The 27,684-nt window shown below is 36.3% G+C and overlaps 5 protein-coding genes and 1 non-coding gene across 7 annotated transcripts; 2 read left to right on the top strand and 4 right to left on the bottom strand.

Moving 5' to 3' along the window:
• Window positions 1-261: 261 nt before the first annotated feature.
• On the bottom strand, window positions 262-9,317 carry LOC103486343 (rop guanine nucleotide exchange factor 7-like). Its single transcript, XM_008444268.3, has 7 exons — window positions 8,426-9,317; window positions 3,021-3,137; window positions 1,971-2,125; window positions 1,804-1,878; window positions 1,438-1,731; window positions 1,023-1,358; window positions 262-945 (listed from the first exon to the last, which is right to left on the bottom strand). The coding sequence occupies exons 1-7, from the start codon at window positions 8,925-8,927 to the stop codon at window positions 601-603; spliced, it is 1,824 nt and encodes a 607-aa protein (XP_008442490.2). The 5' UTR covers window positions 8,928-9,317; the 3' UTR covers window positions 262-600.
• Window positions 380-451, bottom strand: TRNAD-GUC (transfer RNA aspartic acid (anticodon GUC)). The gene has a single exon. It is a non-coding gene; the product is annotated as a tRNA-Asp (tRNA).
• A 1,638-nt stretch (window positions 9,318-10,955) lies between the features above and the next one.
• LOC103486344 (universal stress protein PHOS32) lies at window positions 10,956-12,110 on the bottom strand. Of its 2 annotated transcripts, none has more exons than XM_008444269.3 (4): window positions 11,741-12,110; window positions 11,528-11,637; window positions 11,326-11,444; window positions 10,956-11,221 (listed from the first exon to the last, which is right to left on the bottom strand). In XM_008444269.3, the coding sequence occupies exons 1-4, from the start codon at window positions 11,913-11,915 to the stop codon at window positions 11,131-11,133; spliced, it is 495 nt and encodes a 164-aa protein (XP_008442491.1). In that variant the 5' UTR covers window positions 11,916-12,110; the 3' UTR covers window positions 10,956-11,130. The 2 variants fall into 2 exon arrangements, with proteins under 2 accessions (XP_008442491.1, XP_050940192.1); XM_051084235.1 differs by having other exon boundaries at window positions 11,737-12,078.
• Window positions 12,111-15,798: 3,688 nt separating this feature from the next.
• LOC103486345 (uncharacterized) lies at window positions 15,799-17,938 on the top strand. Its single transcript, XM_008444270.3, has 5 exons — window positions 15,799-16,231; window positions 16,329-16,613; window positions 16,728-17,010; window positions 17,118-17,237; window positions 17,343-17,938. Exons 1-5 carry the CDS (start codon window positions 15,926-15,928, stop codon window positions 17,453-17,455), a joined length of 1,107 nt encoding a protein of 368 aa, XP_008442492.2. The 5' UTR covers window positions 15,799-15,925; the 3' UTR covers window positions 17,456-17,938.
• Window positions 17,939-21,798: 3,860 nt separating this feature from the next.
• LOC103486346 (uncharacterized) lies at window positions 21,799-23,497 on the top strand. Its single transcript, XM_008444271.3, has 5 exons — window positions 21,799-22,110; window positions 22,207-22,494; window positions 22,596-22,827; window positions 22,905-23,027; window positions 23,125-23,497. Exons 1-5 carry the CDS (start codon window positions 21,910-21,912, stop codon window positions 23,235-23,237), a joined length of 957 nt encoding a protein of 318 aa, XP_008442493.2. The 5' UTR covers window positions 21,799-21,909; the 3' UTR covers window positions 23,238-23,497.
• A 2,513-nt stretch (window positions 23,498-26,010) lies between these two features.
• Window positions 26,011-27,356, bottom strand: LOC103486347 (18.1 kDa class I heat shock protein-like). The gene has a single exon (XM_008444272.3). It carries the CDS (start codon window positions 26,802-26,804, stop codon window positions 26,202-26,204), a length of 603 nt encoding a protein of 200 aa, XP_008442494.1. The 5' UTR covers window positions 26,805-27,356; the 3' UTR covers window positions 26,011-26,201.
• Window positions 27,357-27,684: the final 328 nt, after the last annotated feature.

Genomic DNA, 27,684 nt, shown 5'->3' on the forward strand with positions numbered 1-27,684 from the left:
AAAATAATAGTTATATGAAATGATAAGAAGAAAAATTAGGAATCAAAGAAAAATGTAACATAAAAAAGAGACGTAAAATTTAATAGTAAAAAGGCAAAAAGGAGGAAAGGCATAAAAGGGGATACGTACAAAACTTGGAAAGATGTGATTTTGGAGGGCAAAATAAATGGAGATTATTGAAAATGTGAAGGGCAAAAAGAAAGTCCTTTGAAGTATAATTTAGACTAAATACTTAAAAATATATAGTATACATTAAAGAAATAAAAAAGAATAATAATAAAGTGAACAATTGTAGATTTTAACATTTGGCACTTGGGAGGGTCGAACCCGTCTCCTACAACTTCGAGATTATAAGAAGGAAGATAAATATAAAAAGAAACGCCGTTGCCGGGGATCGAACCCGGGTCACCCGCGTGACAGGCGGGAATACTTACCACTATACTACAACGACCGCTTGAAATTGGAGGGTGCATTTAACGTAATAATGAAGTATATTTCTTAAACAAATATTCATAATGATAACCCAAATTTACAGCAGATGGAGTGTGGTTTTCCTTGAACCTTTGTGTTGTGTTATTCTACAGAGAATTTAGTAATTAGTCAGTTCGTCAAATCTTGTGGTTTGTTCAACTCAGATTTCTCAGATTCTTCAAGACCACATTGGGGAGGTTTGGGTGTAGGCGATCTGGTTCCAACAAGATCGACGGCCGAAAAACTGGGTTTTATGAATTTTGTGTTGTAAGGAGAAGTAGAAAATGGCACGGAGATTTGTATTCGATTACTGCTATTATGAGCAACAATTCCCAGTTGGGAAATCCCAGGAATTTGATCTGAATGCTTCGTCAATTCATTCACATAAAGCAGATCCTCAATACGTGCCACAATGTTATAAGCCAAGCTCTCCAGCACTCTCGAATAGCTCTCTAAAATAGCCTTCCCAACATCCTAAACAGAAAAAATGAAACCAAAATTTATTTGAAAATTCTCAGAATGGTAACAGAGAAAGAAAGAAACACACCCACCTTGTTGTATTGGATTTTGCTCATGTCTAGGCTTGTCTGAGGGAGATTAGGAAACTGTTGCTTGAGACAAAGAAGTACTAATTCTGCTCTTTCAGCTAATACTTCGCTCTTGTCTGCATCGATCATTAGTTCTTTAAGCATTTCCCAAGATGATTTTGAATTATTGGAGGCTATTCCTTTGCTGCGCCATGCATACATTGCGCTCTCAACTCGGTTGGCTATCTCTATGGCTTGGTGTTCGGAAGATATGTCTAGACATTCCAATAACCAAGCAGGGGAAAATTCATCTGAAGAAATGTACTTGTAAATCGCTTCTCCCAAGCTAGCTCTTCCATTCTGAAACAGGGTATCGATGATGTTGATGTTGATGTTGCATTAAATGATATAATTTGTTTAAAATATACAATTGGCTTACTTTTGGAAGAGCTTCCAAATATGAAATGGGGACGTCCATGTCAGCTAAAGTAACAGAGTTGATGGCCATGGCAGCTTTAAGAATTTGGTTAGTGCAGTCTCGCTTGTGGTGTAGGTGCCTTGTTGAAGCTTCAGAGAGGCCTCCATTGGGAACTCTTGGAATGGGGAGCCACCATTTGTCGTCTTGGCGCTCGAGAAGTTTACGGAAAGAGGAAGAGGCATCGGCCTGATCCGTGGCAAGGATCCCTTGATCAATGTACCAGAACTCAGAATCAACAAAACTGTCCAACATATCCTGCAGTGGAAATTATGAAAACTTTAGTAAAGAAGACTCAAAAGTGGGTATTTAGTTTAAATATGAACTTACGAGGAGCATGTGGTCTAGTTTGCGAAGAGCTGGGAGATTGACGTAAAGATCTGAACGGGGGCGGCAAGTCATGATCTGATGATGAAGAAAATAGAAAGAGTATTAAGTTTTTTTTTTGGTAATGAATAGAATAGAATAGAATAGATTAGAATTGAATTGAAATGAACCTCAAGCTTGGTTCCATCTGGGAATGTCTGCCAAATGGGAATCAATTCAACAATGTGATTACTAACACAAAGCAAAAATTCCATTTCTCTTCCCCACATTGCTTTTCTCTCTGCCTCCAAAGGTTCTAATCTCCATAACTGTCCGAATACACTGCCTTCAAGTTCAACAACCCAACCATCAGAATTTTCTTCTTTATTTTTGGGTTAAAACTTTTATTATTTTGATAAACAAAATCATATGATATTCTTGACCTTTTAAGTTGAAGTATACATTTTAACCAATTCTCACTTACTTTATCAGAATCAGAACATAGTCACAAAATAAGTTGGCAAAATTATTCGCTGAGCTGAAGAAGAAAACAGTTTACTAATAGTATCCTAATAGGACAAAACATATTCATAAAAATTATAAATAATTAAAAACTCAAAGCTCATTTCTCAGACAGAAGTAAATAAGTTCGCAAAGATTTTTCAAATCTACAAACAAATAGACAATAATAGGTGGGTTTCAAATTTGAACTCATCCATTCATCCCTGTATACTTTAACTAGAAAAAAATAAACCTAACCAAACAATAATAATTGACATGCATTCCTTTCTTTGACGTAGAAGATTCAAATTTTAAAAATTGTCATAGAATTTTGAGTATAGTTTTTATTTAGTCCAAAAATTTCTAGTCATATTTTTGTACGTGAAGTTTTATTTGGTTAGTTTAAAAAATGTTATATTTTTACTTTAGAGTTCGGTAAGAGTCATTCGTGTCTTTTTTTTTAATCACTCTTTGGGTTTATTTCAATTAATTAATTTAAAATAACTACAATTATATATTTAGTGAAAACTAGTGAATGGTAAGAGATTTTTAGTCTTGACATGTTTTTAAAAGTAGTGTGTGAGTTTAGTAGAAATTGAGAATACGATTATATTGCAACAAGGCGTTTTTGGAATGGAATGCCCTGAAATTAAAAATTCAAGAATAAACACGAGTTGACTTGGGAAACTTTTTGATAAAAATATATTTTTGCATGAAAAGATTTAAAGGTGTTGGCATACCACAGAGGTTAGTAATGGCATTGGATATAGCCAAAGCAGTACAGACTCCATTTCCACTCCCTGACATATCTTCACCCAGCAACAGCTTTGAAAACCTCTCTTTCATCATCTCCATTTCTAAAATTCATCATCAAATTTCATCACCACTGTAACTTTATTGATGTTTCTGTATTTCTCATATAAAATATTACAGCATACAAGTATATTTATACACAAAATTAAGGTTAAATAAGGGAAGAATAATAGTGTTAAATACAGCATAATCTCCTCCATGATATTTGAGCATAATCTCCTCCATGATATTTGAGCATAATCTACTCCATAATATTTGCTCTAATTTCATTAATACCCTCCCTCAAACTCAAGATGGGAGTGTCGAGACCACCTTGAGTTTGTGAATTAACTGAGTGAAACGAGGAGAATGGAGAGCTTTGGTGAATATATCCGCAGGTTGATCGGTGGTAGAGATGGGTTGGAGATGAAGTGTGTTGCTCTGTAGGTGGTGGCGAACAAAGTGACAGTCATTCTCAATATGCTTTGTTCGTTCATGGAATACATCATTGTGTGCAATCTGAATAGCACTGTGATTATCACAATGAAGAATAGTGGGTGATGTCTGTGGGGCCCCCATATCAGTAAGAAGCCAACGCAGCCAAATTAATTCTGAAGTAGCATCAGCCAGTGCACGATATTCAGACTCTGTGCTGGAACGGGAAACAACAGATTGTTTCTTACTTCGCCAGGAGATAAGAGCGTCACCTAGATAGAAGCAATAGCCAGTGGTAGACCGTCTATCAGTAGGATCACCCGCCCAATCAGCATCAGAGAAACCAGAGAGAACCAGGGAGGATTGGGAGGAGAACTGTAGACCATGACCCAAAGTACCTTTGATGTAGCGAAGAATGCGAAGGACGGCAGTGAAGTGAATTGTACGAGGGGCAGCCATGAACTGACTAACAATATGAACTGCATACGCAATATCTGGACGAGTCACAGTTAGGTAAATTAGGCTGCCAACTAGTTGCCTATACAAAGTGGGATCTTCAAGGGGAACACCATCAAAAGGAGTGAGACGCACATTCGGATCCAGAGGTGTTGAGAAAGTGGCAGAATCAGTAATACCAGATCGATTGAGGAGGTCAGACGCATATTTTGCTTGAGATAAATAGTAGCCACTAGATGATGAGGAGATCTCAAGACCAAGAAAATAGTTGAGATTTCCTAAGTCCTTCATCTCAAAATGCTTACCCAGGTAACATTGCAAATCAGATATGGCTTGAGGGTCATCACCTGTAATAATCATGTCATCCACATATAAGAGAAGGAGAACAATACCATTAGGCGTCTGACGAGTAAATAAGGCGGAATCATGAGAACTGGAGGTGAACCCGAGTTGTGTAATGGTTGAACTAAAGGTTGCAAACCAAGCTCGAGGAGCCTGTTTGAGGCCGTAGAGAGCACGACGAAGAAGGCATACTTTCTGTGGTGGTGGAGTAGTGCCAGGTGGTGGTTTCATATAGACTTCTTCAGATAGGGTTCCATTTAGAAACGCATTTTTAACATCCATTTGAAGAAGGGGCCATTGTTTTGCAGCTGCAATGGCTAGAAGACTACGGACAGATGTCATTCGAGCTACTGGAGCAAACGTTTCTTCATAATCAATCCCATATTCCTGAGAATATCCTTTAGCAACAAGACGTGCTTTGTATCGTTCAATAGAGCCATCAGAGTGCGTTTTTATTTTAAAAATCCACTTACAGCCAATAGGTTTCTTACCAGGAGGTAGGTCAACATAATCCCAGGTGTGAGTTTTGGCTAAGGCTTGAAGTTCATTATCCATTGCTTGCTGCCACAAAGGGTTAGTACTGGCTTCTTTATACGAGGAGGGTTCAACTAAAGACATGATAGTAGAAAAACAATGGTACTCTTTGAGATGAGAAGGAGTTTCTCTTACCCGGGTGGATCGTCGGACAGGTGCATGTTCAGGTTCCTCACAGGGGACAGATGGGAGTTCCGGGAGTGCGGAGGTAGTGTGCGATTCAGTGAGCTCAGATGTGAGTGGGGGACAAGATGTAGTGTTGGATGGTGAATCAGGAGTGGGAAATAGAGGGGTAGAGGGATCAGTAAAGAATGAGTGCGGACTAGATAGAGAGGCATGAAATGAAGAAAGACTAGAAAACATACGATGTTCCCAAAAGGTGACATGGCGAGAAATACGTAATCGTTGAGAGATAGGATCCCAACAACGAAAACCTTTATGTTCGGTGCCATAACCCAAGAAACAACAGAGACGAGCACGAGGTTCCAGTTTGGTATGTTCATGGGAATGTAATAACACAAAGCATGCACACCCAAAGACTTTGAGATGAGAGTAAGTTGGAGGAGTACCGTATAGTCGTTCAAATGGGGAAATATTGTGTATGACCTGAGATGGAAGGCGATTGATGACATAAACAGAGGTGAGGGCAGCCTCTCCCCAAAATTTTTCAGGACAGGATCCAGAAAGGAGTTGGGCACGAACAGAGTCTAAAATGTGACGGTGTTTGCGTTCCGCTCGTCCATTTTGCTGGGAAGTGTGAGGACATGAGCGTTGAATCAAAGTGCCTTGTTGTGCAAGGAAGGAAAGAAAACGAGAGTCCTTATATTCCATTGCATTATCTGTGCGAAGAATTTTGATTTTGCTAGAAAATTGTGTTTGAATCATATTTGCAAAATCAACATATATTTGATATAAGGAGGAACGGTTTCTGAGAAAGTAAATCCAAGTGAATCGAGAATAATCATCAATAAATAACACAAAATATCGATAACCATTAACAGTAGGACATGGAGCAGGTCCCCAAATATCAGAGTGAATTAGGCCAAAAGGTTTATCACATAAAGAAGCAGACTTAGGAAAGGACAAAGCAGGTTGTTTCGCCATTTTGCAATGTAAACAATCAAAAGTATTAAACTGAGAAACATTGTTTAAAAGACCAGTAGAAGTTAAACTACGAAGTTTATTAGAGGATGCATGACCTAAACGAAGATGCCACTGAAATAGAGTGTTATCAGTGACGGGAGCAGAGATGGCTGGAAACACAGGAGAATGTAGGGATGTGAGCTCAAATAATCGACCCACCTTCCGTCCCGTACCAATCACTTGTCCTGTCTGAGAATCCTGAACCTGACAACCATGAGAAGAAAAAATAATAGTAAGTCCGAGATCACATAATTGACCAACAGAAGCTAGGTTGAATGTGAGATTTGGGACATGATAGGTGTTGGAAAGTTTGATGGTGGGTGTATTAACGGTGCCAATGTGGGAAATAGACATGGAATTACCATCAGCAGAGTGGATCGGGGGAAGTGATTGAACAGGAATATGAGATGATAATAAGGAAATGTCAGAAGTCATGTGATTACAACAGGCAGAGTCAAGGAGCCAAGAGGTACCTGGGGTGACAGCAAGAGCAGTAGATTGGGAAGAGATCACCTGTTTCAGTAAATCATGAAGATCAGTCAACTGAAGACTCGAAGGTTCAGTGATGTCAGATGTAGCAGCAGCAACAACAGATGAAGAACCGGCTTTATGGGAAAATTTGGGTTTGTGTGAATGACCAGGAGGGCGGGGTGGGCGTGTTGGACAATTATCCAAAATATGACCTCGTTTGTGACAATACCTGCACTCAATAGTAGGACAGTTAGCAAACTTATGACCATGAAGTTTGCAATTCTTACAGAAGATGGTCTCATTAGCTTGTCGGAGATGAGTAGTTGCAAGGGCGACATCAGAGTGCAGGGAGGAGACAATGCCAAGTCTTTTCTCCTCAAATAAGATTTCTTGAATAGCAGCATCAAGAGATGGCAGAGGATTACGATGTAACAGAGCAGCACGAACGGATTCATATTCTGGTCGGAGACCCATTAATACTTTGATGAGACGAATATGATCAGGGCTAATTTTTGCCTGATCCAACTGAGTCCAAATAGGCTGAAGAGTGGCGAGATATTCATTCACAGATTGTCCCATTTCCTGATTGAGACTAACAAGTGTAGAGTGCAGCTGATAATAATGAGCCAGTCCTATAGACTGAAAACGTGTGTATAGAAAATCCCAGAGTTCTTTTGCACTATCAAAGGCATCAAACTGAGTGTGGATGGCTGGAATAGAAGTATTACCTAACCAAGTGATAATTTGGTGATTTTTGCTGTCCCAATCCTCAAGTCTTTCAATGTACTGAATATCCTCTGCACTGGTTTCATGGACAATAGGTTTGACAGGTTTGGTAATATCTCCCGTGACGATACGCCATAATTTTCGACCTATTAGAAAACTCCTCATTTGGTGGGCCCAGGTAATATAGTTTGTGCCATCAAGGATGGTGCTAATGGGGCGAGCTACGTCATTTTTCTCCATCTCGTCGGATAGAGGGGGCGGAATTAATTTCACGACTGATTGGACGAAGAGGTATACAGGAACACAGATTTCAAGTGGGCTAGTGGAGAGGAGTGGGCTAGTGGGCTAGTGGGGGTGATGTTTTATATGGTTTATATAGTGGGCTAGGAAGGCAGAAGTGGGCTAGTGGGCTAGTGGGGGTGATGTTTTATATGGTTTATATAGTGGGCTAGGAAGGCAGAAGTGGGCTAGTGGGCTAGTGGGCTAGTGGGGGTGATTTCATAAACACCTGGATCTGCAATGAAATCCTTCAGATCGGCGTGACAGCGGCAGAAGTGAGGGTTTTGAAATGGCGCCTAGTACGATCCGGAAGGCGGTCGGAGCTCTGAAGGACCAGACGAGTATTGAATAGACTAGTATTGGCGAAGGTGTCGGACCTTGAGGTGGCGATTGTGAAGGTAGTGGAATAGATCGATGCTTGGCGGCAGAGTCCAAACCAATAAGGCGTGTTGGTCGGCCGACGGATGAAGAGACAAAGAGTGAAGGTTGGGAGGACTCGGAGGCGAAGACAGAAACAGGAAGGCCGCGGGAGGACTCGGAGGCGGAAGCTTCGACTGGATCTGCTGACAGAAGTCGACCGGCAGACAGAAATCGGACGAGGACGGATTCGCGGATGAGGACGGATTCGCGGACGAGGACGACCGGCAGAAACTGATTCGCGGATGAGGACGGCGGCGGCGGCTAGGTTAGAAACTTGGCTCTGATACCATGTAACTTTATTGATGTTTCTGTATTTCTCATATAAAATATTACAGCATACAAGTATATTTATACACAAAATTAAGGTTAAATAAGGGAAGAATAATAGTGTTAAATACAGCATAATCTCCTCCATGATATTTGAGCATAATCTCCTCCATGATATTTGAGCATAATCTACTCCATAATATTTGCTCTAATTTCATTAATAACCACAAATCCACAATCAATCATTCATCTTGTGTTATTAACAAACACATCACCATACCTGAATCTGTTGACACTTCTTTCTCCACTCCGTCTTCTTCACCTTCACCCACCCTTTTGTGAAGAGGCCATCCCATTGAAGCTGCCGATGTTGAAGAAGAAGAAGAAGAAGAAGAAGAAGACGACTCTTCATCTTTCGAACTCTGTTCCTCCACCTCCTCCGTTTCCACAGATTTCAACAAATCAGAACTTGAATTTGAAGCAGTCTTTTCATCAGACACCTTGTGGGCATTCTCAAACACATCGCACTTCTCTTCTTTTGCTTCGATTTCCATAGCAACAACTTCCAAAAACGCAGAGTTATTCACCACCATTCCCCTGTACTCCAGACCTCTGCAGCAAAACCCAGTTGAGGATCGAGCCCTGTGGCAGAGTTTTCGAGCGGACTTGGAAACCCAGTTGCCCAAATTGGAAAATGGGTTGAAGCAATCGGAGGGGGTGGGGGAATGATTTGTAAGTGGAATCGGTTCGATGTGTTGTTGGTGGGTGAAAGTTAAGTCCATCAGAGTTTTTAACCAAACCAGAATATTGTGGAGGTTAGAAGAAGCAGCAGCGCGGTAAGTTTATAGTTTATATGCGTGTAAAAGAGGAAGAAATGATTATTGATACTTGCTTCAACTCATGAAGAGCCTATTCCTCCATTAATGTCAATGTTGTTTTCTGGTCCCCAGTAGGAAGATTTGAAAAGAACAGAAAAAAATTAAATGGGATTTTAGTAATTACGGTTGCTTTACTTTGGAGTTTGATTTACTTAAGAAATGTAATTAGATGAAGTATATGATACATAGCATTTTCATTTTTATGTTCTTTTTAGGAAGTAATGTAGTCTTGCAATGGACGGATCGTCAAATTGGTGATTAAACTTAATACCAAAAAATGGATACAAATTAGTATGTCTTTCATCATTACGAATTAGGATGCGGTTTGGTTGAAGACAACAACTGCAAGCAAAATTCCCATTCTAAATGGTTCCCATTGGTCGTGGTGGTTTGGTGGTTGATTTTCAGAGTGGCTTAGCTTCATGCAAAAGGAATTTTGAGGAATTGTGTTTTGGTAATTATAATCATATACCAAAAACACTAATGATATATTATTTTCAATATATTACATTAATATTGTATTCTATCAATCTTTAATATTACACTTAATTGAGTCTTATTCATTTGAAAATATTATAAATTAAAACATTTTAACATGAAGTTTGTAGAGGTCTGAAATTCATCAAATTTAAATTCCCTTAAATTATTAGTTCCTAGTTAAAGTAATATCATTTGTGAAATGCCTATAAGTAGATTATTTTTGCCCAAAAAGTAAAAGGTTAGAGCGATTTCATACCAACCACTGTGATATTATGTTTGATTTTAAGTTGATTTAGGTGGGAAGTTAAACACAACTTTGAACCAATTTTCGTCTTTGAAAATACAAAATTGAAAGCAACCAATTCCAGTTTTGTTTTGGTCAAATTTTACAATAGATTTGAAATTTTCAAATGAATACAATATTTTTATTCAAATATTTTTATAAAAACCATTTACTCTACACTACAAAATTATTAAGAAAAATATTTATTTAATTAAACATTAGATGAAATTCCACAGATATCTATAAAAGTAAATTTTATCCAAAAACAAGACCTAAAAATCTCACATTTTATTTATATGTATGTAAAAGTAGTTTACTTGTATTTAGATTAGATAATTTCAAACATTAGTAGAAAAAAATGGAAAGTAACATCATTAATTAAATTGAACATATACACAACATAATCAAATTTGAGAATTTAGCCTGTGAGATCCCATCAGGATATTTATGTCATTTAATTTTCTCCAAATCCAATGGCTGAAATTTTCTATTTTTCCCTCCCACTTAAATTTCAATTTAAATGGTAGAGTGAGTGGGTCTATTAACACCTCAGCAAGTAGTAGATATATCAATATAAAGCAGCTATATCTAAATTAACATATTCATTCTTACCAATATTAAATACTTGTTATGTAAATAGAAATTTCTCAATCAATTCTAGCAGCTAAAATCCAAAACACCCAAATTCAAATCTATGAAAAATGACAATACATCACCCAAAGATTATATAATCGGAGGGTTCCAAACAAATTTGATGGTAATTTGAAAACTTACCTTCATGGAATTTAACCTTACAAATAGCTTACACTAAAAAAAAAAAAGCCTAATCAAACACAAAACTAGAATGTCAATTTAAATGTCTTCAATGAGTATAATCACAACCCTCTCTTTTCAGAAATGAACAAAAAAAAAACCAATCAATAGATGGGCAGTCCTAAAAAGACAGAGCACATGGGGAGACATCCATTATATCAATATCCTATTAGCTAATAAGATAATGCCATTCAGGAAAAATATTAAAATCTTGAACATGAAACATAATACATTTGATTAGTAAATTAATTGCCATCAAATCCGCTGGCTGCTAATCAATCAACAATTACCATTTAATTGAGCCCAAGATTCGCTCAACTTGCAATGGATTAAAGAATGAGGTGAAGGCAGAGATGAAAATTTCAAATTCTTCAAATATTTTATTATCCTCCAAACAGGGAAGCCAAGGTTTTCAAAGACGCAAACAGAATTTTTTTAGAATTTTCAGGAGTTCAGTAATTGAGGCATAATATTTAGTAAATAAGGTCACTCGATTTAAGAACAAAACCCCGTAATCAACGATTTCACGCCTTAATGATGCGGAAAGTTTGAATCCTTGACGACTGTAACAGGGCAAGGAGCATGAGTAATCACGTAGTTGCTAACACTTCCAAGAAGAATCCTGTTTTCCGATCAGCCACCAAACAGAAATTTTCCCACTAAGCAATGGTTCATAATTTACAATAACCGATTCATCGTTCTCAGAATAGGAAAAAGAAGACAAACCTTCGAATGGTGCTTAATCCTCTGCTTCCCATTACAAGAGAATCCAGCTTCAGATCTTCGATTGCATCAACGATCTTCTCCCTCGCATCTCCCCAGTACAGCTTCGACACAACCGTAATCTGAAATCGCAGTTTAATTTCAGAATCACACTCACTTAAATATAGAGTTCAAATTCAAAATCTAAACCCATTGTAGATTGTACCTCTTTCTGTCTAGCTCCAGTGTCGAGAATATCGAGGGCATCGATGTCGATTTTGACATCGTATTTCTTTAGAACTTCAGGCTCTCGGAATTCCGACAACGGAATCAAAGCTGGCAAAAAACCCAAACCGATGATCGAGATTTACAAAAAGAGTAAACGAGAAAAGCATTAAAAAAAAAAAAGAAATAAAGAAACAGAGGATTGATTACTGACGAGAACCGGATTCAGCCCAGAGGCGATGGGCAGATTCGTTGAGTGAATTGGGGTTAACGTAGATGATGTAGAGAGTGTCACCCTTGTCGGCCAAGTTGTCAATGGCCCATTTGAGAGCATTTTTGCTGCTGTCGGAGAAATCCAGAGCCACTCCTATCTTCCGATCCTTCACCATTTTTTAGGTTTCTGGTCGTTGCTTCTTCTTCTTTGAGGCGTTTTTGTTTTATTGGTGAAAGGAGGAGCAGTGGGATTGAAAGGAAAACGTGAGGGAAGAGACAACGCGGAGCTCGAATTGCTTTAAAACGAGCAATAACGGGACAAGCGTCAGAGGGAAAGAAGGAACAATTCCTTCGCAAAGTTGATGTCCAGCTTCATATTGCATCTCTACCGTCCACGTTTCACATCCACTAATTGGACTCCAATCGGCCGTACGTCCCCGTTTTCCCCACTGCGACAAATAGATTTGGATAATGATAAAAAAAAATTAAATTGAAGTGAGAATTAAACTTTTTTTAATTCATAAATTTATCTACTCATAATCTATGGGCACAATTTAAAATATTTACAAAATGTTATAATAAAAGTTTACAGAGTTATATCTACAAACTAAAATATTTGAGTAGTTAAATGAGCAAAATAACAAAACAGAGTAGGAATTCAAATTTTCAAAAACAAAAAATATTAGAACATGGGAAGACCACGTGCATATCACGTGAAGAGTATGGAAATTTCCGATAAATCAATTGAATAAATTAATGTAATTAATCAAAACATTTTATTAGATAACTTGTTGGTATATGCAAAAGGCAACTACTCGGAAACTTCCCGTGCTGTCCTTTCTCATCATCATCATTCCATATCCATCCATTTCCTCACCACCCCTAATGAACCTTTTTCCTTTTCCACACTTTTCTTTTCTTTGAAAAACGAGTCCTTCCCTTCTCTACTCGTTTCTCCTAGTCTTTACAGCTTTGGATCTAATTCCTTTATTATGTTCTCAATTTTGAATTCTTCTTCTTCATATTCCCTTCTTAACTTGTTGTAATTTTTCAACTTCATCTTATCCTCTCAACTTTTAAACTAAATTACGTTATTTTTATTCCATGTAATTAAATGAATGAACATGGTTCAACTTAAAAAAAAAAAAAAAAAAAGTATTATCCACTTTGAAGTTAGAGATTTTTTATTAGAATCCATAATTAAACTATAAAATGGGAGGTTTATAAGACATTATTTGATGATGGTGAAAATTCTGAATTAAAGATGATTTAAATATGAATGTAGACACACTAAGGAACTCGTTTAGGAAGTGGGCTTAACTTCATGGTCCATGCCCTTTATGTAGACAAATGTCCTTGACGGCCCATCAATTCATTATATAAATGGGCCTTCCCGACCCAACCCATTCATAATCTCCTTTAATTCCCATCCTGTTCGACTACATGCCCTTTTACAAATACTATTAATCACACACGTGCGAAGCCCGTGACTTTAATTTCGCAGAATACAAATAGAGAATCTTGTGGACATAAAAACAAAATAAAACGCATTTGAAATTTTGTCGTAATGGCAACAGGTGAATTTGCTTTGTCTTCATTTTTTTCTTTTCAACATTCAAATAAAGTTATATAGTTAAATTATGGAATGGGTGAATTCATATATCTTTTTTTTTTTTTTCTTTTTTTGACGTTCAAATAAAGTTTATAGTTAAATTATTTTCAACTTCAACAAATAGGAATTATTTTGACAGTGACACCTGCCAAGGAATCTTGATTATTATAGATGTAAACTTTTTTTATTTATTAAGAGAAAAAAAAAACACCACTAAAAATATTCTCAAGGAGTGCAAAGTATGTTGACTTTCATACAGGATAATCCAAAGGAGAAAAAAAATAAAAAAGTTTTCCAGATTGATGATTAATTTTGAAAATTAGGTTGATTATGAAATTCTCGAATAAAGCGACAATTTTTTTTTTTTTTTTTATCAAATACTTTTTTAGAAATTAAAATTTGATTCGGAAATTGGGTAAGAAATAAAGAAAGGAAGATGAAAACATTAGACATTAAGGAAAAGAAAGAGAAAACAAAGCAATGATTGAACTAAAAACAAAGTTTGTTACCAAACGTCTCACCGTCTCTCACTAACAACTAAATGTTACGAACTGTCGGCCACCGTCACTCACTCTACACATTCATAATCCACATTTAAACAGTACCATATACTAAGTAACGTAACACAAACTAAATGTAGAACGCAAAACCAAAAAAATAAAATACAAAATTACCACACCAAATATTGCTTCTTTTTTTTTTGGTTTGAAATCGTGAAATTTGAGTGGAGTGAGTCACGTGAGTGGAACGCGGACAGATAGTCAAATGATTTTATTTCCTAAATCAAAACAATCCTTTGAAGAGAAACTTAAAGTACTGTCCTAACAAAGATTTGTGCTTTTAATTTGATTTATAAGCTTAGTGTCGGCGACGTTTCATAAATTTAATGAACAAATTGGTACCTCCATGTGGCCCTCAACCTGGCGTTTTGTCCCCTCATTTCTTATAATTAGTGAATTAGTAAAAAGAAAAAGAAAAAGAAAAAAAATAATAAACCTCTTAGTTAGAAGCTTTAAAAAAAGAAATTAAATATGAAATGGGGAGCTGGCTTGTCAGATATACAACTATACCAATTTGACTAATGGGAAAATGGTAAAGAAAGCAATACAATATGAATTATCATAATTTAAATTCCTATGTGTATATGTGAATTTGAAAGAGCCACCGAAGGAAGAGCTGGACTCCACTTCAGTTTCAAATTCTTTTAATTCTTACCCTTTTCTTTTTCTTACCTATGCATAGAACATAGAACATAGTACATAGTACATAGTACATTCACATACATACAATTATATAAATATTTGTATATATATTATATGCTTTACCTTTTTCTAATATATATATATATATATATATATATATATATATATATATATATATATATTATGTTTTTATAAATTGAACACTGCGACAATCCTTAGATCTTGCAGGCACGAAGATCCACAAAATTACAACAACGACTATTGTACATTACTCCCACCCAAAAGTCAAGTCTATTGTGGATTCAATGTCCCAGTTTTCTAATATATTATGAATGTATGACATTAAATATTTATGTGTTCTACGTCATATGTGAGATGAATTGGTATTTTAATTAAATTAAAATAAAATTTTATGACATATTAAATGAAATGATAGAGATGTTACTCATATAAATATAATATTAATATTAATATTTTAACTTGTCAATTAAAAATTTTAAATGTTAAATTTATTTTTTTTAAAGATGTCACCAATTTTTTTTTTTATTGGGGTTAGGATTTACTCCAACCAAAGTCCAATTTGAAGGAAAATCGAAAGTCAATCATTGCAAACTAATTAACTACATAAAACGGAGGGGGAAATGCTCTCTCAAACGAAAGTGTTGATTTTATTAATTGGTGTGTGGTACAAAGAGTTTTAGTGTAGGTTAGGGAGACTAAATTGAAAAGAGAGAACCGACAGAAAGGTTGAGTAGAAGCTTAGAAGGATGAGAAATGCATGCAAGTTTTTTTTTTTATGTGGATGATGGTTATTCTTATCTGTAGTTACAGACAATTAAGATTGTTTTTTTAATATGGAGATGTCAAAGGTTGTTCAGGAAATTGAGGGTAGTGTGATTGTTGGAACTTGGAAGCCAGTAAGAGAGAGAGAGAAGGGGTTAAGGGGAGTTCGTGGCGTGGCGTGGCGTGGCGTGGCTACCATTTCTTCACTTTCTAGATGGGCCACCGAAAAACCGACCCGAAAACTGGCGCAAGCTTTGTGAAGGGACGCTTTACGATTAAATCTGCACGTACTTAACTAACCTTACATTCATCACTCCCTCTCTCATTACTTTCTTTTCTTTTCTTAATTTTTTTATTTTTATTTTTATATTATATTATATTATTTTATATTATTTTATTTTATATTATATTATTTTTTTCCTTTTTTCTATAAAAATTCGTACCTTTTTTTTTTTTTCCTATAAAGAATCCATCTCTTTCATATCTCTGCCCCCTTCACCTTCCTCAATTCCCTTAGGCTTCGCGTTACCTCTCTTTCTCATTCCCACCGAGTTCCATTTGTTCGGTGACTTTCTTTTCAACCGTGCTTATGGCTGAGAATCTAGACGACGGCGAGTTTTGGCTTCCTTCTCAGTTTCTTGTTGATGATGATAACATGTTACACCAAAAGCCTCGTGCTACCACCAACAAGAACATTGACCAAAACTGCTTGGGTTCCACTCCTTTCCAACCCCTTCGCTCTTCTTTTCCACTCGAGTTTGGGACTTTTGGTGGCTTTTCCGATTTCGGTTCTTCTGGTGAATCTTTGAAGGGTTCAAGCGAGACGGAGAGTGATGAGGAGGAGTCTGTCGCTGGCTTGACGACTCTCCGTGTGGCTCGTTCATCAATTGATGATGTAGGTTTTAATTCGAACCTGACTTCTCTCTTTCTTTACGGTTATTTGGCCTAATCTTGGGTTTTTTTTTTCGTTTTTTTTTTTTTTGTTTTTTCAGACAATGGTTTTGTCCAGATCTCCACAATCGACTCTGTGCGATATGGGGAGTGGAAGTGGTTGCAGTCAAGTTTCTAGTCGTGGAAGTCCAAAAGGAAACTGTAAGACTCAATCTCCTCCGGCTACGTGGGATCTGTTACATGCGGCTGCAGTGGAAGTTGCTAGGATGCGAATCAAGGAGAGCCATGGGGTTCTTCATCACAACAGAGGAGCATCTCAAGTCTCTGTTCCGGTGAAAACCTCGACGACCGGCACCGGGTTTTACCAGCAGTTGCAGGCTCTACAAGTAAATATCTCAACTCCTTTATGACGATTAAATTATTTGGTCAATTGGGTACCTGTACTTGCGTTGAATTATCAGCCAATTTTGATTCCTTATCGTATTAATATTCCTGGGCAGTTTCAGCACCTGCAACAGAAGGAAATTATGCAGCGACAAAACTTGACTGTCGGTGAGCAGATAAACTCTCCAGCGGGGTATCAACATCAACACATCCATCAAATGGTTCCGAATGGAGTGAGAGGCTGTAGGGGATTTTCGTCACCTGCTTGGCTTCCACCGCCTCAGGGCTCTGGAATGAGGACTCTGTTTCTAGGAACTGGTGGCAAAAGAGAATGCGCTGGAACTGGCGTCTTTTTGCCTCGACATACCACCACCCAATCTGAGCAACGCAGAAAGCCAGGTTCATACTCTCATCCTTATTCATAAACCTAAATTATCAAGCCTCATAAGTCATCAATTTGGTAATGAGTTAAAGAAAACCATGCGTTTCGTTTTTCGATCCCACAGCCTGTTCTACGGTTTTGGTTCCTGCAAGAGTGATGCAAGCCCTGAATCTTAACTACGACGACATTTGCAGTCAGCCCCACCTTCAACCCGTGGCTGGCGGACGATTCGATTCAAAGAACGGTAAATTTACACAACCTCCACCACTAATTGTTAGCAGAACAATCCTCTCCCCAGTTTCCAGAAACTTATCTTATTAGTTCTGTTTTGGTTATTGTGATGTTATAGATGTTCTGCTGAGATTGGAAATGAACCGTGGAGGAAATTATCAAAAACACAACAGCCGTCGGCAATCACCAACAGAGCATGAAATCAAGCTTCCCCAAGAATGGACTTACTGAAAGGAAGACGAAGATACATAGAAAGGGTTTTAGGATCGTTATGGAATTTGATGAAATTTAGATTTGGATAGTAAACATTACAAAATTGGGAAAAAGAAAAAAAAGAAAGTGGGAATGATTTGTGGTTAGATTTAGAAAGAATAAGAGTTTTAGTCTTCCAATTAGGAAGAGGAGATGAATTGCTAGGGTTAGCTAGCAAATATCAAGTATAAGGTACAACAGGTTTTTTTGTTCTTTGTTGGGTGAAGGGCTATGGTCACTCACTCAAAGTGATGAACAAGGGTGGATGGAAAAAAAATAAAATAAATGTATTTTCCATCTCTTTTGTGTCGATAAATATTTTTTCTTATAGATTCTATAGAAGTCATGTGCATAGGGGGGGCCATATGGGAACATTTTTGGGACTTTCACAAGTCCTCCCTCTCCCCATTTGTGTAATGCATATAACAAAATACATTTCAATAATAATATAGATTGATGATACACCCATTTGCAATTACTTTATTTCATTAGAATGAAAATGATTGATTTAGAATAAAGGGGGTTTTAATTAATTGAACAAATAATTTGGACTAACAAAGTAGGGAGTGGAGGGGAGAATAATAGTTTGCTTAAGAGAGAAGAATCTGTCACCACTTGGCTGCCCAACCCGTTAGGCCTTCGTTTCCTCCACTGCCTTTTGAAAGAAGAATCAATAAAAGTGTAGATATTCAAAGTTTGATTACGTAGCCCACGTAGTACGTGGCACTTACTTTTCCACGTGGTAGATATCAATCTTCACTTTCTTCTCTTCTTTTACCGGGGGATAAGACCACTTTTTCCTTTGATTTTTGTTGGAGATTTAAAGTAATTAGAAAAGGATGAAAATATTAATCAAAGCAATTAGATCAGAGAGAAAAGAAATAAAATAAAATAAAAAAATAATAAAAGGAGAGAGAATTTAGGGAGGTGGAAAAAGAAAAATAAAAAAAAGGGGGGGGGGGGGGGGGGGGGAGGGTAGTGGGGGCGTAGTAAGGTAGTTATTGGTGTGTTACGTGGACCGACATTAACTGTCATCTGTCACTTAAGAACGCGCACATGGCGCGCACTATGGATGTTGGCCATTTACGCGCATGCTGCCCCCTTTACTCCCTCTCCCCCTCTAGATTCCATTTCATCTCCTTCAAACTCCCTCTCCCCCTCTAGATTCCATTTCATCTCCTTCAAACTCCCTCTCCTCCAGACATATAAAACTCAATTCATTTTCTAGACTTAAATAAACTTAGATGTTCATATATACTTCGTTTTTAATTTTGAATTTATACCATTTCCCCCAAACTAACCTACAAATCATGTCACCCTCTCACTTTGTTTGATGCTCTAATTCTTTTCATTATTCTGGGGTCTCTTTTTATTATTTTTCTTCATCTCACCGCTTCCCACCTAACAAAAATGGAGTTTTCTGTGGAATAGACAACATTTTTTCTTTCTCTGTTAAACAAATAATTACGAGGATTTGGGCTTTATTTAGTGACAAGTACTAAAGAAAAGGGAATGAAATGGTGCAGCCTGGCTTCCTTGCCAACTACACAACTTAAAATCCGTACGACAATTTGACTGGTGGGAAAAGGGAAAAAAAAAAAAAAAAGAAAAAGAAGCCAACAAGATCAAGTTTTGGGAATTGGGATTTTAGATTTTCACATTCACATTATCATTATTATTATTATGATTATGATTATGATTATTATTATTATTATTCCATTTTCTTTACAAAATTAGAATCCTATGAGAATGAGAGAGCCACTGGATGCATGGCTGGACTCCATTTCATTCTCTCATCTTTTTAGAGATTTTGATAAACCTTTACAAGAGGGCGCAGTGAAAAGATATTTTTGTATTGAGAAAATAACAAAAATGGGTGTTAGTTATGTGTGGTGTTACACTGTTGGCAACGAAAAAGTCAAATCTAATCTAATTGTGGAGTGGAGTCAATGTCAGAGTGTAGTTGGACCCGACCCGAAAATTAATCCAAATTACGCGCCATTTATTTTGGCTAATTGGCGGGTAATATATATAAATGAGTTCCCGAAATTCCGGCGCCCTCTTTCCGGTTCCGTTTCGAGCGCGTTTTCGGTCATTTTAAGTGACCGACGACGATGCCTCCACTAAAAACAATAGAATTTGATGAGAAATGGAATCGGACGTTACAACTAACCTGAGAGTCATAATGGCCTAACCCAACATGTGTGTTTCTGAATATTATTGCTTTTGGCCCTTACTCTTTTTGCACAAATGCAATATAATTGACCATATTTTGGTGTAACCCAAATTCAATGCTTCTCTTTCCTTTTTCTTTTTTCTTTTATTCACTTCTTTGGAAAAAACTCGGTTTCGTGGAGAATCGTGCCATATGCTTAAGATTCCCACCTCATTACTTCCACATAATGAACTCCCTATCTCTAATCTCTATTTATCATTTTCATTTTCCATTCAATTAAATCTGATTCTTCTTTTTTCTTGTATGTGATGGGGGAATTAATTTACATATTGGTTTCAAATATTTTAATTATCACCCAAGTTGATATAATTGTGATGATAAATTTGAAAAACAACAACATCAAGTAGATGGCGCAACATAAGAGAATGTCAACTAATCACAAGGTTGCTATTTGTACTAAAAAAAAAAAAAAGACTATCACAAGGAGTGATTTAAAAAAGAAAGAACCTACATGAACTACTCTATTTATAACTCTATTTTCAATGCAAATATATTAAAACCAACCTTATTGTATACACCTTTGTAAATTTGTTAAAAGTTGGTCTCCCAATATAGAAAAATATCACATACTCCAATGTTATACAATTTACGTCTAAGGCAAGAGTGAGTCCACGCTCAAAAAGATATTGGAAAAAATACAGGAGGATTGTACATTCCACAAGAAAGATCTAAAGAAAGGATCTTTCATGCATATCAACTTATAAGATATCAAGGTCATATCAAAACATTAAACACTTCGTAATGAAATCCAAATTGAACAAGATCTAAACATCAACAAAAGGAATTAACGAAGAAAATATTGTTATTGTTTTGTCGGTCTTTTTATTTTTCTTTTGATTTTAAATGTTTTTTGTATACTTTCCCTTGAGAGTATCATTTTCCTTTTAAGAAAAATGACTTTTTGAAGAATGTTCTTTTGGCCAGTCAACTTCATGTGCCTAATAAGTTAGTTTCATGGGTCAAAACAAATTTTAAAGCAAAGGAAATTGTATATGTAAAAACGAAAGTTATTTATAAAATAAAATTAGCAAATAAGATTAAAAAAAAAATCTCCCAATAACCACTTTTATACGGTTATATAATGTGGTAATAGCTTATCCTTAATTATATATTTCACTTCTGAATGTACGTTTGTGTATAATATAATGAGCTAGTTAGAGAATAAGTTAAATTTTCTTACTTAATCAACGATATAAATTTTAATCCAATCTCAAGTAGTTTTTGTATTTCAACAAATGCATCATTAAAATGATCAAATGGCCGAATAATGACACTTTTTTCTATATAAAATATGATATTTAAGGTAATACAAAAGAAAAAAAATTGAAATCAAAACTAAACCTACAATTCATGCTTAAAAACTTAATGTTAACAAATTAGCAAAATCCCGAGACATAAATTCCAAACTCAAAATAGAATTATATACATCCCAAATACAGACTTTTACATGAAAAGTTATGCCATTCAAATGTTATATTCTAAATCTCCAACAAAGCAAACTTTATGTTTAGTCAACCGATGGGTTTAGAAGTTAGGGTGTCGGTGTTACATTGTACACCACATATTAAGTCTTCACTTTTTCCCAACGCCAATCTATCTTCATTCGAAATTATCTCCAAACATGATCATAATCAGTCATTCAAGAACAGAGCAAATTAAAAGTTATCAAAACACCAATCTGATTCATATCATAAAAATTAGTTTTGATTCGGTTGGGTAATAAAAGAGTCGGTTAGTATTAAACCCTTTGGTTTCGCTCAATTTGGACGCTTTTCCATCACAGGGTGCATTGGGTTTTTCTTTTCCTTCTTTTCTCTTGCAACACGCATAGCTCTCTCACATTTAATTCTATACCCACTTTTGCAGTATGAAGAATGATATAATTAAGCTTATTGCATATGTACTGGTATGGCACCCAATTTATCAATTTCTTGGGAATTAATTGTGGAAGAGAAGGAAGTGAAATACTTCGACTTATGTCTATGGGTCACATTCAAAAAAAAAAAAAAAAAAAAACTTTATGATGCCCCAATATACTTTTTTTTTAAAAAAAAAAAAAAAATAGCTTTTTTCTTCTTCTATAAAGAATCACTCTCTTTTCTATCTTTGTCCTCTTCACCTTCTTGTATTCCCTTCATAGGCTTCGCGTTTCCTCTGTTTCTGATTCGATAGTGTGTTCGAGTGTTTTCCTTAAACAATGGTCGTCATGGATGGGAGTTTGGACGACAATGAGTTTTGGCTTCCTCCTCAGTTTCTTGCTGATGATGATAACATGTTACACCAAAATGACCAAAACTGCTTGGATGAATCATTGAAGGGGTCGAGCGAGACGATAAGAGAAGAGGAGGATTCTGTCTCTGGTTTGATTCTTCGTATGGCTCGCTTCACCATTGATGACGTTGGTTTCAGTTTCCAACATAATTCCTCTGTTTCTTGTAGTTTTATTTTATCTGATCTTGGGTTTTCTTTTCTTTTCTTTTCTTTTCTTTTCCAGGGATGGGTTTTGTCTGGATCGCCACAATCTACTCTGTGTGATATGGAGAGTGGAAGTAGTTGTAGTCAAGTTTCTAGTCGTGGAAGTCCAAAAGGTAATTCGAAGGCTCAATCTCCTCCGCCTATAAGGGATTTATTGCATGCGGTTGCAGAGGAAGTTGCGAGGATGAGAGTCAATGAGAGCCATGGGGGGGTTCTTCATCAAAACAGAGGAATATCTCAAGTCTCTGTTCCGGTGAAAAACCCGACCACCGGTACCGGATTCTACCAGAAGTTGCATGGTCCGCAAGTAAATCTCTTAACTGCCTTATGGTGGTCAATTGGGGATTTGTATTTGTTTTGAATTAACAACTCTATTTGATTCCTCATTGGATTCAAATTCTTGTGCAGCGACAAAACTTGACTGTTGATGAGCAGATAAATTCTCGTACGAGAAATCAACAGCAACAAACCCATCAGATGGTTCAAAATGGAATAAGTGACTATAACGGATTGTCCTCATTGGAAAGGCTTCCACTGCCACAAGGTTATAGAACTGAAGGAGGCAAAAGGGAATTCGCTGGAACTGGTGTATTTTTGCCTCGACATACCAACGCAGAAGCTGACGAACGCCGAAAACCAGGTTGGTACGAATACAGAAAACATCTAAATTTGGTGATGAGTTAAATCAAATCATGAGTTTCTCTTTTTGATTCACAGCGTGTTCAACGGTGTTGGTTCCAGCAAAAGTAATGAAAGCTTTGAATCTTAAGCTTGACGACATTTGCAATAATAATCCCCATCTTGAACCCGTCGACGGTGGACGATTGAATTCAGGCAACGGTAAAATTAGGAACTCTTTATCACCAATTACGATCAAAATCGTTTCAAGAAATAAATAACGATTAGATGTATTTTTGTTGTCGTGATGATTTGCTAGATGTTCTATTGAGGCTGCAAATCAACCGTGATGGAAATCATCAAAAACGCAACCACCGTCGAGAGACATCAACGGACCAGGAAATCAAGCTTCCCCAAGAATGGATTTATTGAAATGATTCAAGAGTCATGGAATTTTATGAAAATGAAGATATATGTAAGTTGGAATAAGAATTTTGGTATTCTAATGAGGAAGAGAATTGCTAGGGATAGCTAGCAACTATAATGTACACATCAAGTTTTTTTTTCTCTTTTGTTCTTTGTTGGGCGAGGGATTATGGTCAGTCACTCATAGTTATGAACAAGGGTGGATGCAAAAATAAGTGTATTTTTCATCTCTTTCTATGTCAATAAATTGTTCTATATTCTATAAACAACAATATTGGGGATAGGCATCTCATTCTCTATGTGTATTAATTTGACATAAAAACTACGTTTTTTTTTGAGGGGGTTGGAAATATTTTTGGAAGTGTCTCAAGTAATCCGACTCCCCCATTCATAGTATTACACAAGAGGACATTTCAATAACTCTATCCTTCATATGTGCATATATATATTTAATTACGAGAAAAGATCATAATTAGAACATTTAAATATATGTTAGGATGAAGTGGATGAGGATATTGGGAGTTGACAGAAATTGGAATGAAAATGATTGATTTATTAAAATGGTTAATTAATTGTTTTGTGAGTAGAAAGGTGCATAATTGGTTAAGAAGAAGGAATATGAGAGGAAGAGAAGAATAGTATTAGTAAAAGAGGGAATACTCTCCACTTGCCTGCCCTCCCTCTTTGGCTTTCCTCAACTGCCCTTTTGCCTCTTTTGCCTTTTCAACAAGAATTAAATAAAAAGGTAGATATTCAATGTTGATGACGTACTCCACCTACGTGTCACCAACTTCTCCACGTGGCAGATATTACCATAGTAATGCCTTCCATTTTCTCTCCTCAACTCCTATGCTTTTTTTACATTTATGAATTGAATCCTCTGAATTTCTTTTTCTTTATTGTTCATGTTTACGTTTTGTTGCTTTTTTCGTTATTATATCCATTTTCGTAACATTCACATTTCCTCTTCTTTTACTAAGATAGATATCTTCTTTTCTCTCTCTCAATTTTAAAAATTTCCATAGATTTTTATTTGAGATTAGACAAATCTAAAGCAAAAAGGTGGAATCGAAATCCAAGCAACAACAATTCCCTTTTCTTTTTTTTTTTTTTTTTTATTATAAATAAATGTAAGTTTTTAAATTTATATGATAGATTATCGAAACTTTAAGTTAACCAAGACGAGTTGGGTGTCAAACGCACCGAAGTAATTATCACAAACTTGAGTTACATAAGGAAGAAAAAGTATGCATTTAGATGGTCAATGGGCTTTGTTATTGGGTTTGTGAGCATTACACATGAAAGCCCACAATCCAAGGCCCATTCGAGGATCTTATAGGACATCCTTTCTTTCGCCTCGCTTTTTGAAAAGAACGAAGCCCACAGCATGGCCACCCACCGCAGCCAAGAAGATCCCACCGTTGAACGACATCACTGCTAGCATCACCATGTAACTTAAACCCGTACGTACTGCGTGTATCGCCGTTTGCCCCACCACCTTCCACACACTCTCTCCGTTTTGTTTCATGAAGTTGCAGGAATTAAGCCATTCCACCATCACCGCCAGAACGAACACGAATATCACTGCCAATGCGTACATCCCCGAGTTCGTTCCGGGCCAACCGGTAAACAGAACTTGGGCATCGTGTCCCCAGTATAAAGACTTGTGCGCCCCTGTCTTTTCGGCCGGATTGGTCTCCGGTGACGGTGGCGGGACGGCACCCAGGTTATGATGGGACGTCGTTTTCATGTTCTCGAAGGATGAGACTATTTTAGGCGAAACAAATGGGGGGTTTTTAAGATCGAGATTTTAGAACTACGTCATACAGATGCCATTACTCACCTTCAAGCGATTCCCCTGCAAAGTTTAAATCAGCCTTCTTCCCTGCTGGAAATTTAAGTTAGGTTCCAATTTCGTTTTCTTTTTTTTTTTTTCCAAATATATATATATATATATATATATATATATATATATATATATATATTAAATTAAAGTGTAGAATAAACATAAAAATATATATTTTTTACATTTTTCAATCAGCTAAAGCATTGATGCTCAATTGGAACAACACAAATAATTCCCAATTCTAAGACTTTATAAAGAGAAAACATATTTTGAGTTATTTAAGTTTGGAACAAAGTAATTTGAGTTCACTTAACATAAACTTCTTATTTCAATAAAATACTTATTAATTAAAACATTAACGTGTAAATAGCCAATTTAGAGTTATATATTTTACATTCAATTAGTTATTTATCTTTTTTGGTGAGGCTAAAAATAGACAATTTAAGGTTGAGTTTAGTTCTTGTTTGGCCATCGACTTTACATAAATACGATCTCTCCCATCTTCATAGCACACATTGTACGGACCCAAAAAAAAAATTCGCTTGTGGTTAATTGATTATCCTTTATGGAAAGCAGGGTAAAATTGGAATTTTAACTGTGATTTATAACCATGTCATATTCGAGGTATTTTGAAAAGAACAATATTGGAGTTCCAAATCAGATTGAAATTTGAAATTCTGTTTCTTTTTACTAAAGCCAAAAGGCCGTAAATGATTTGAATTTTGTGGCCTAAATCAAAGATAGGGTTGGAAGCATAGGTAAGAAAATAACGTACCCCAGACATGGCAAGGAATGATTGGACTGTAGAATGGACTGAAAATGATGGTTGGGCATTGCACGCAAATGTTAGTGTACTCAATTTTACTTTATAAATTTTTGATCAGTTAAAAATTCATGATTAAAACTTACAAAAGCTTGGAATAGGCCGAAGCATATCTTAAGCGTCACATATTCTTTCATTCTTGAAAACACTCTTTGTAAGAGCAAACATAATCAAGATTTTATTAATTCCCTAAAAGCAGAACATAGTGATAATCATTTTATTGTTTTTCTTTTTCTTTCTTATTTCAACCTTTAGTATTATTATTATTGTTTTGATATGCTTCATATGATCTTATGAGATTTTAATGTCCAGAAATTTGGACAACTCTGGCCATGGGCTTCCTAAATTGGTATTTAGGCACAGTGACCGTCAATACTCCGTTATACATTTCTGCCCTCACCTTATCTACATCGGCACCCTCCGGCAACACAATACGCCGGTAGATCCTTCCACTGCTTCGTTCCACACGACGCCAAATATCGATTCTCTCCTCTCTCTCAGCCCTAATTTCAGTGCTGATACACAGAGCTCCATTGTCTTCAATCTCCAGTTTCATTTCATGTTTTTTCACTCCGGGAAGATCTAACTTGAAAACGTATGCATCAGCGGTTTCCTTCCAGTCAATCTGAGCGTTTATGGCAGCAGAGGAATTTGGAGCAATGGAAGATCGGAAGGAATCAACTGGAACCACATCTTTCTCCGGAAATTGCCTGTAAGAATGGCGGTCTTCCACGTAGTACCGTTCCTTTCGATCGTCAAAGAATTTGTCAAACGCTCGTCGATCCTCGCCCTGGTAGCGTTCTTTTCGATCTTCAGGGCACTTTTCGCAGCCGGATCGATCCTCAACGTAGTATTGTTCCTTGCGATTGGTGGGGAAGAAGCTGCTGATCAAACGCGTCGACATTTTTTTTTTTTAAAGAGATTCAAATGTGTTGTGTGTGTAGTGAATTTGTTGCTTGCAGGTGAAGAAGGGATTGAGGTGTTGAATTTATAGGAGAGGAGGGATTACAAAGAGATAACATAATTTAGTGAAGTGGAATCGATTCCAGTGTTGATGGAAATCGCAATCGATTGATTATTCTTTGAAGTTTCTTTTTTTCAAAGATGGGTTTCAATCAAATCAATTCATGAATTTGTTCCCTTTGGATTGAAGTGACTTTGCTCAACCTCCCACTCCCAATGTATTGAGTGTTGTAATGAAGATATATAGGAATGGAATGGCAGCGCGTCGGAAGAAGATTGGACATGAAAGGGAATTGAATTCATCAGGGGAAGAGAATTTTGATTCCGAGTGGTCATTCATGAGATCATTACGAATTTTTCTCACCACTTGCTCATCGTCAACACACCAACACGCTACCCATATTCACCTCTGTGCTTGTAGCTATGGTTTATCTCTTGCCCATGGGCCTTCCCATAAGTTCACATTCATATAATTGTTATTAATACTTTATTCTAAAAATCAATGCATAGTACAAATTTCAAATTTTTTTATTAGTTAGTATTTTAGATTGATTCAACTGTTTGTCTTAGTTTTGTTATAAGGTTAAAAATAGCACCTTTAACATACTGTAACAATGAATTGCTTTTTTTTTTTTTTTTTAATATAATCTTTGTAATAGAAAGTTGTACTTATAGAGCTCTCTCAAATAGTTTAGAGATAAACTTTCCTTCTATAGTGACAAATTTGGTAGAAAAAGAAAATATATACATATATTTTAAACACCAAAAAAGAAATGCCTACTTACTTACAAAAGTTCAATATAACTAAAATAAAAGACAAT

Source organism: Cucumis melo, chromosome 4, assembly GCF_025177605.1.
Source record: "Cucumis melo cultivar AY chromosome 4, USDA_Cmelo_AY_1.0, whole genome shotgun sequence".
Classification (NCBI taxonomy): Eukaryota; Viridiplantae; Streptophyta; class Magnoliopsida; order Cucurbitales; family Cucurbitaceae; genus Cucumis; species Cucumis melo.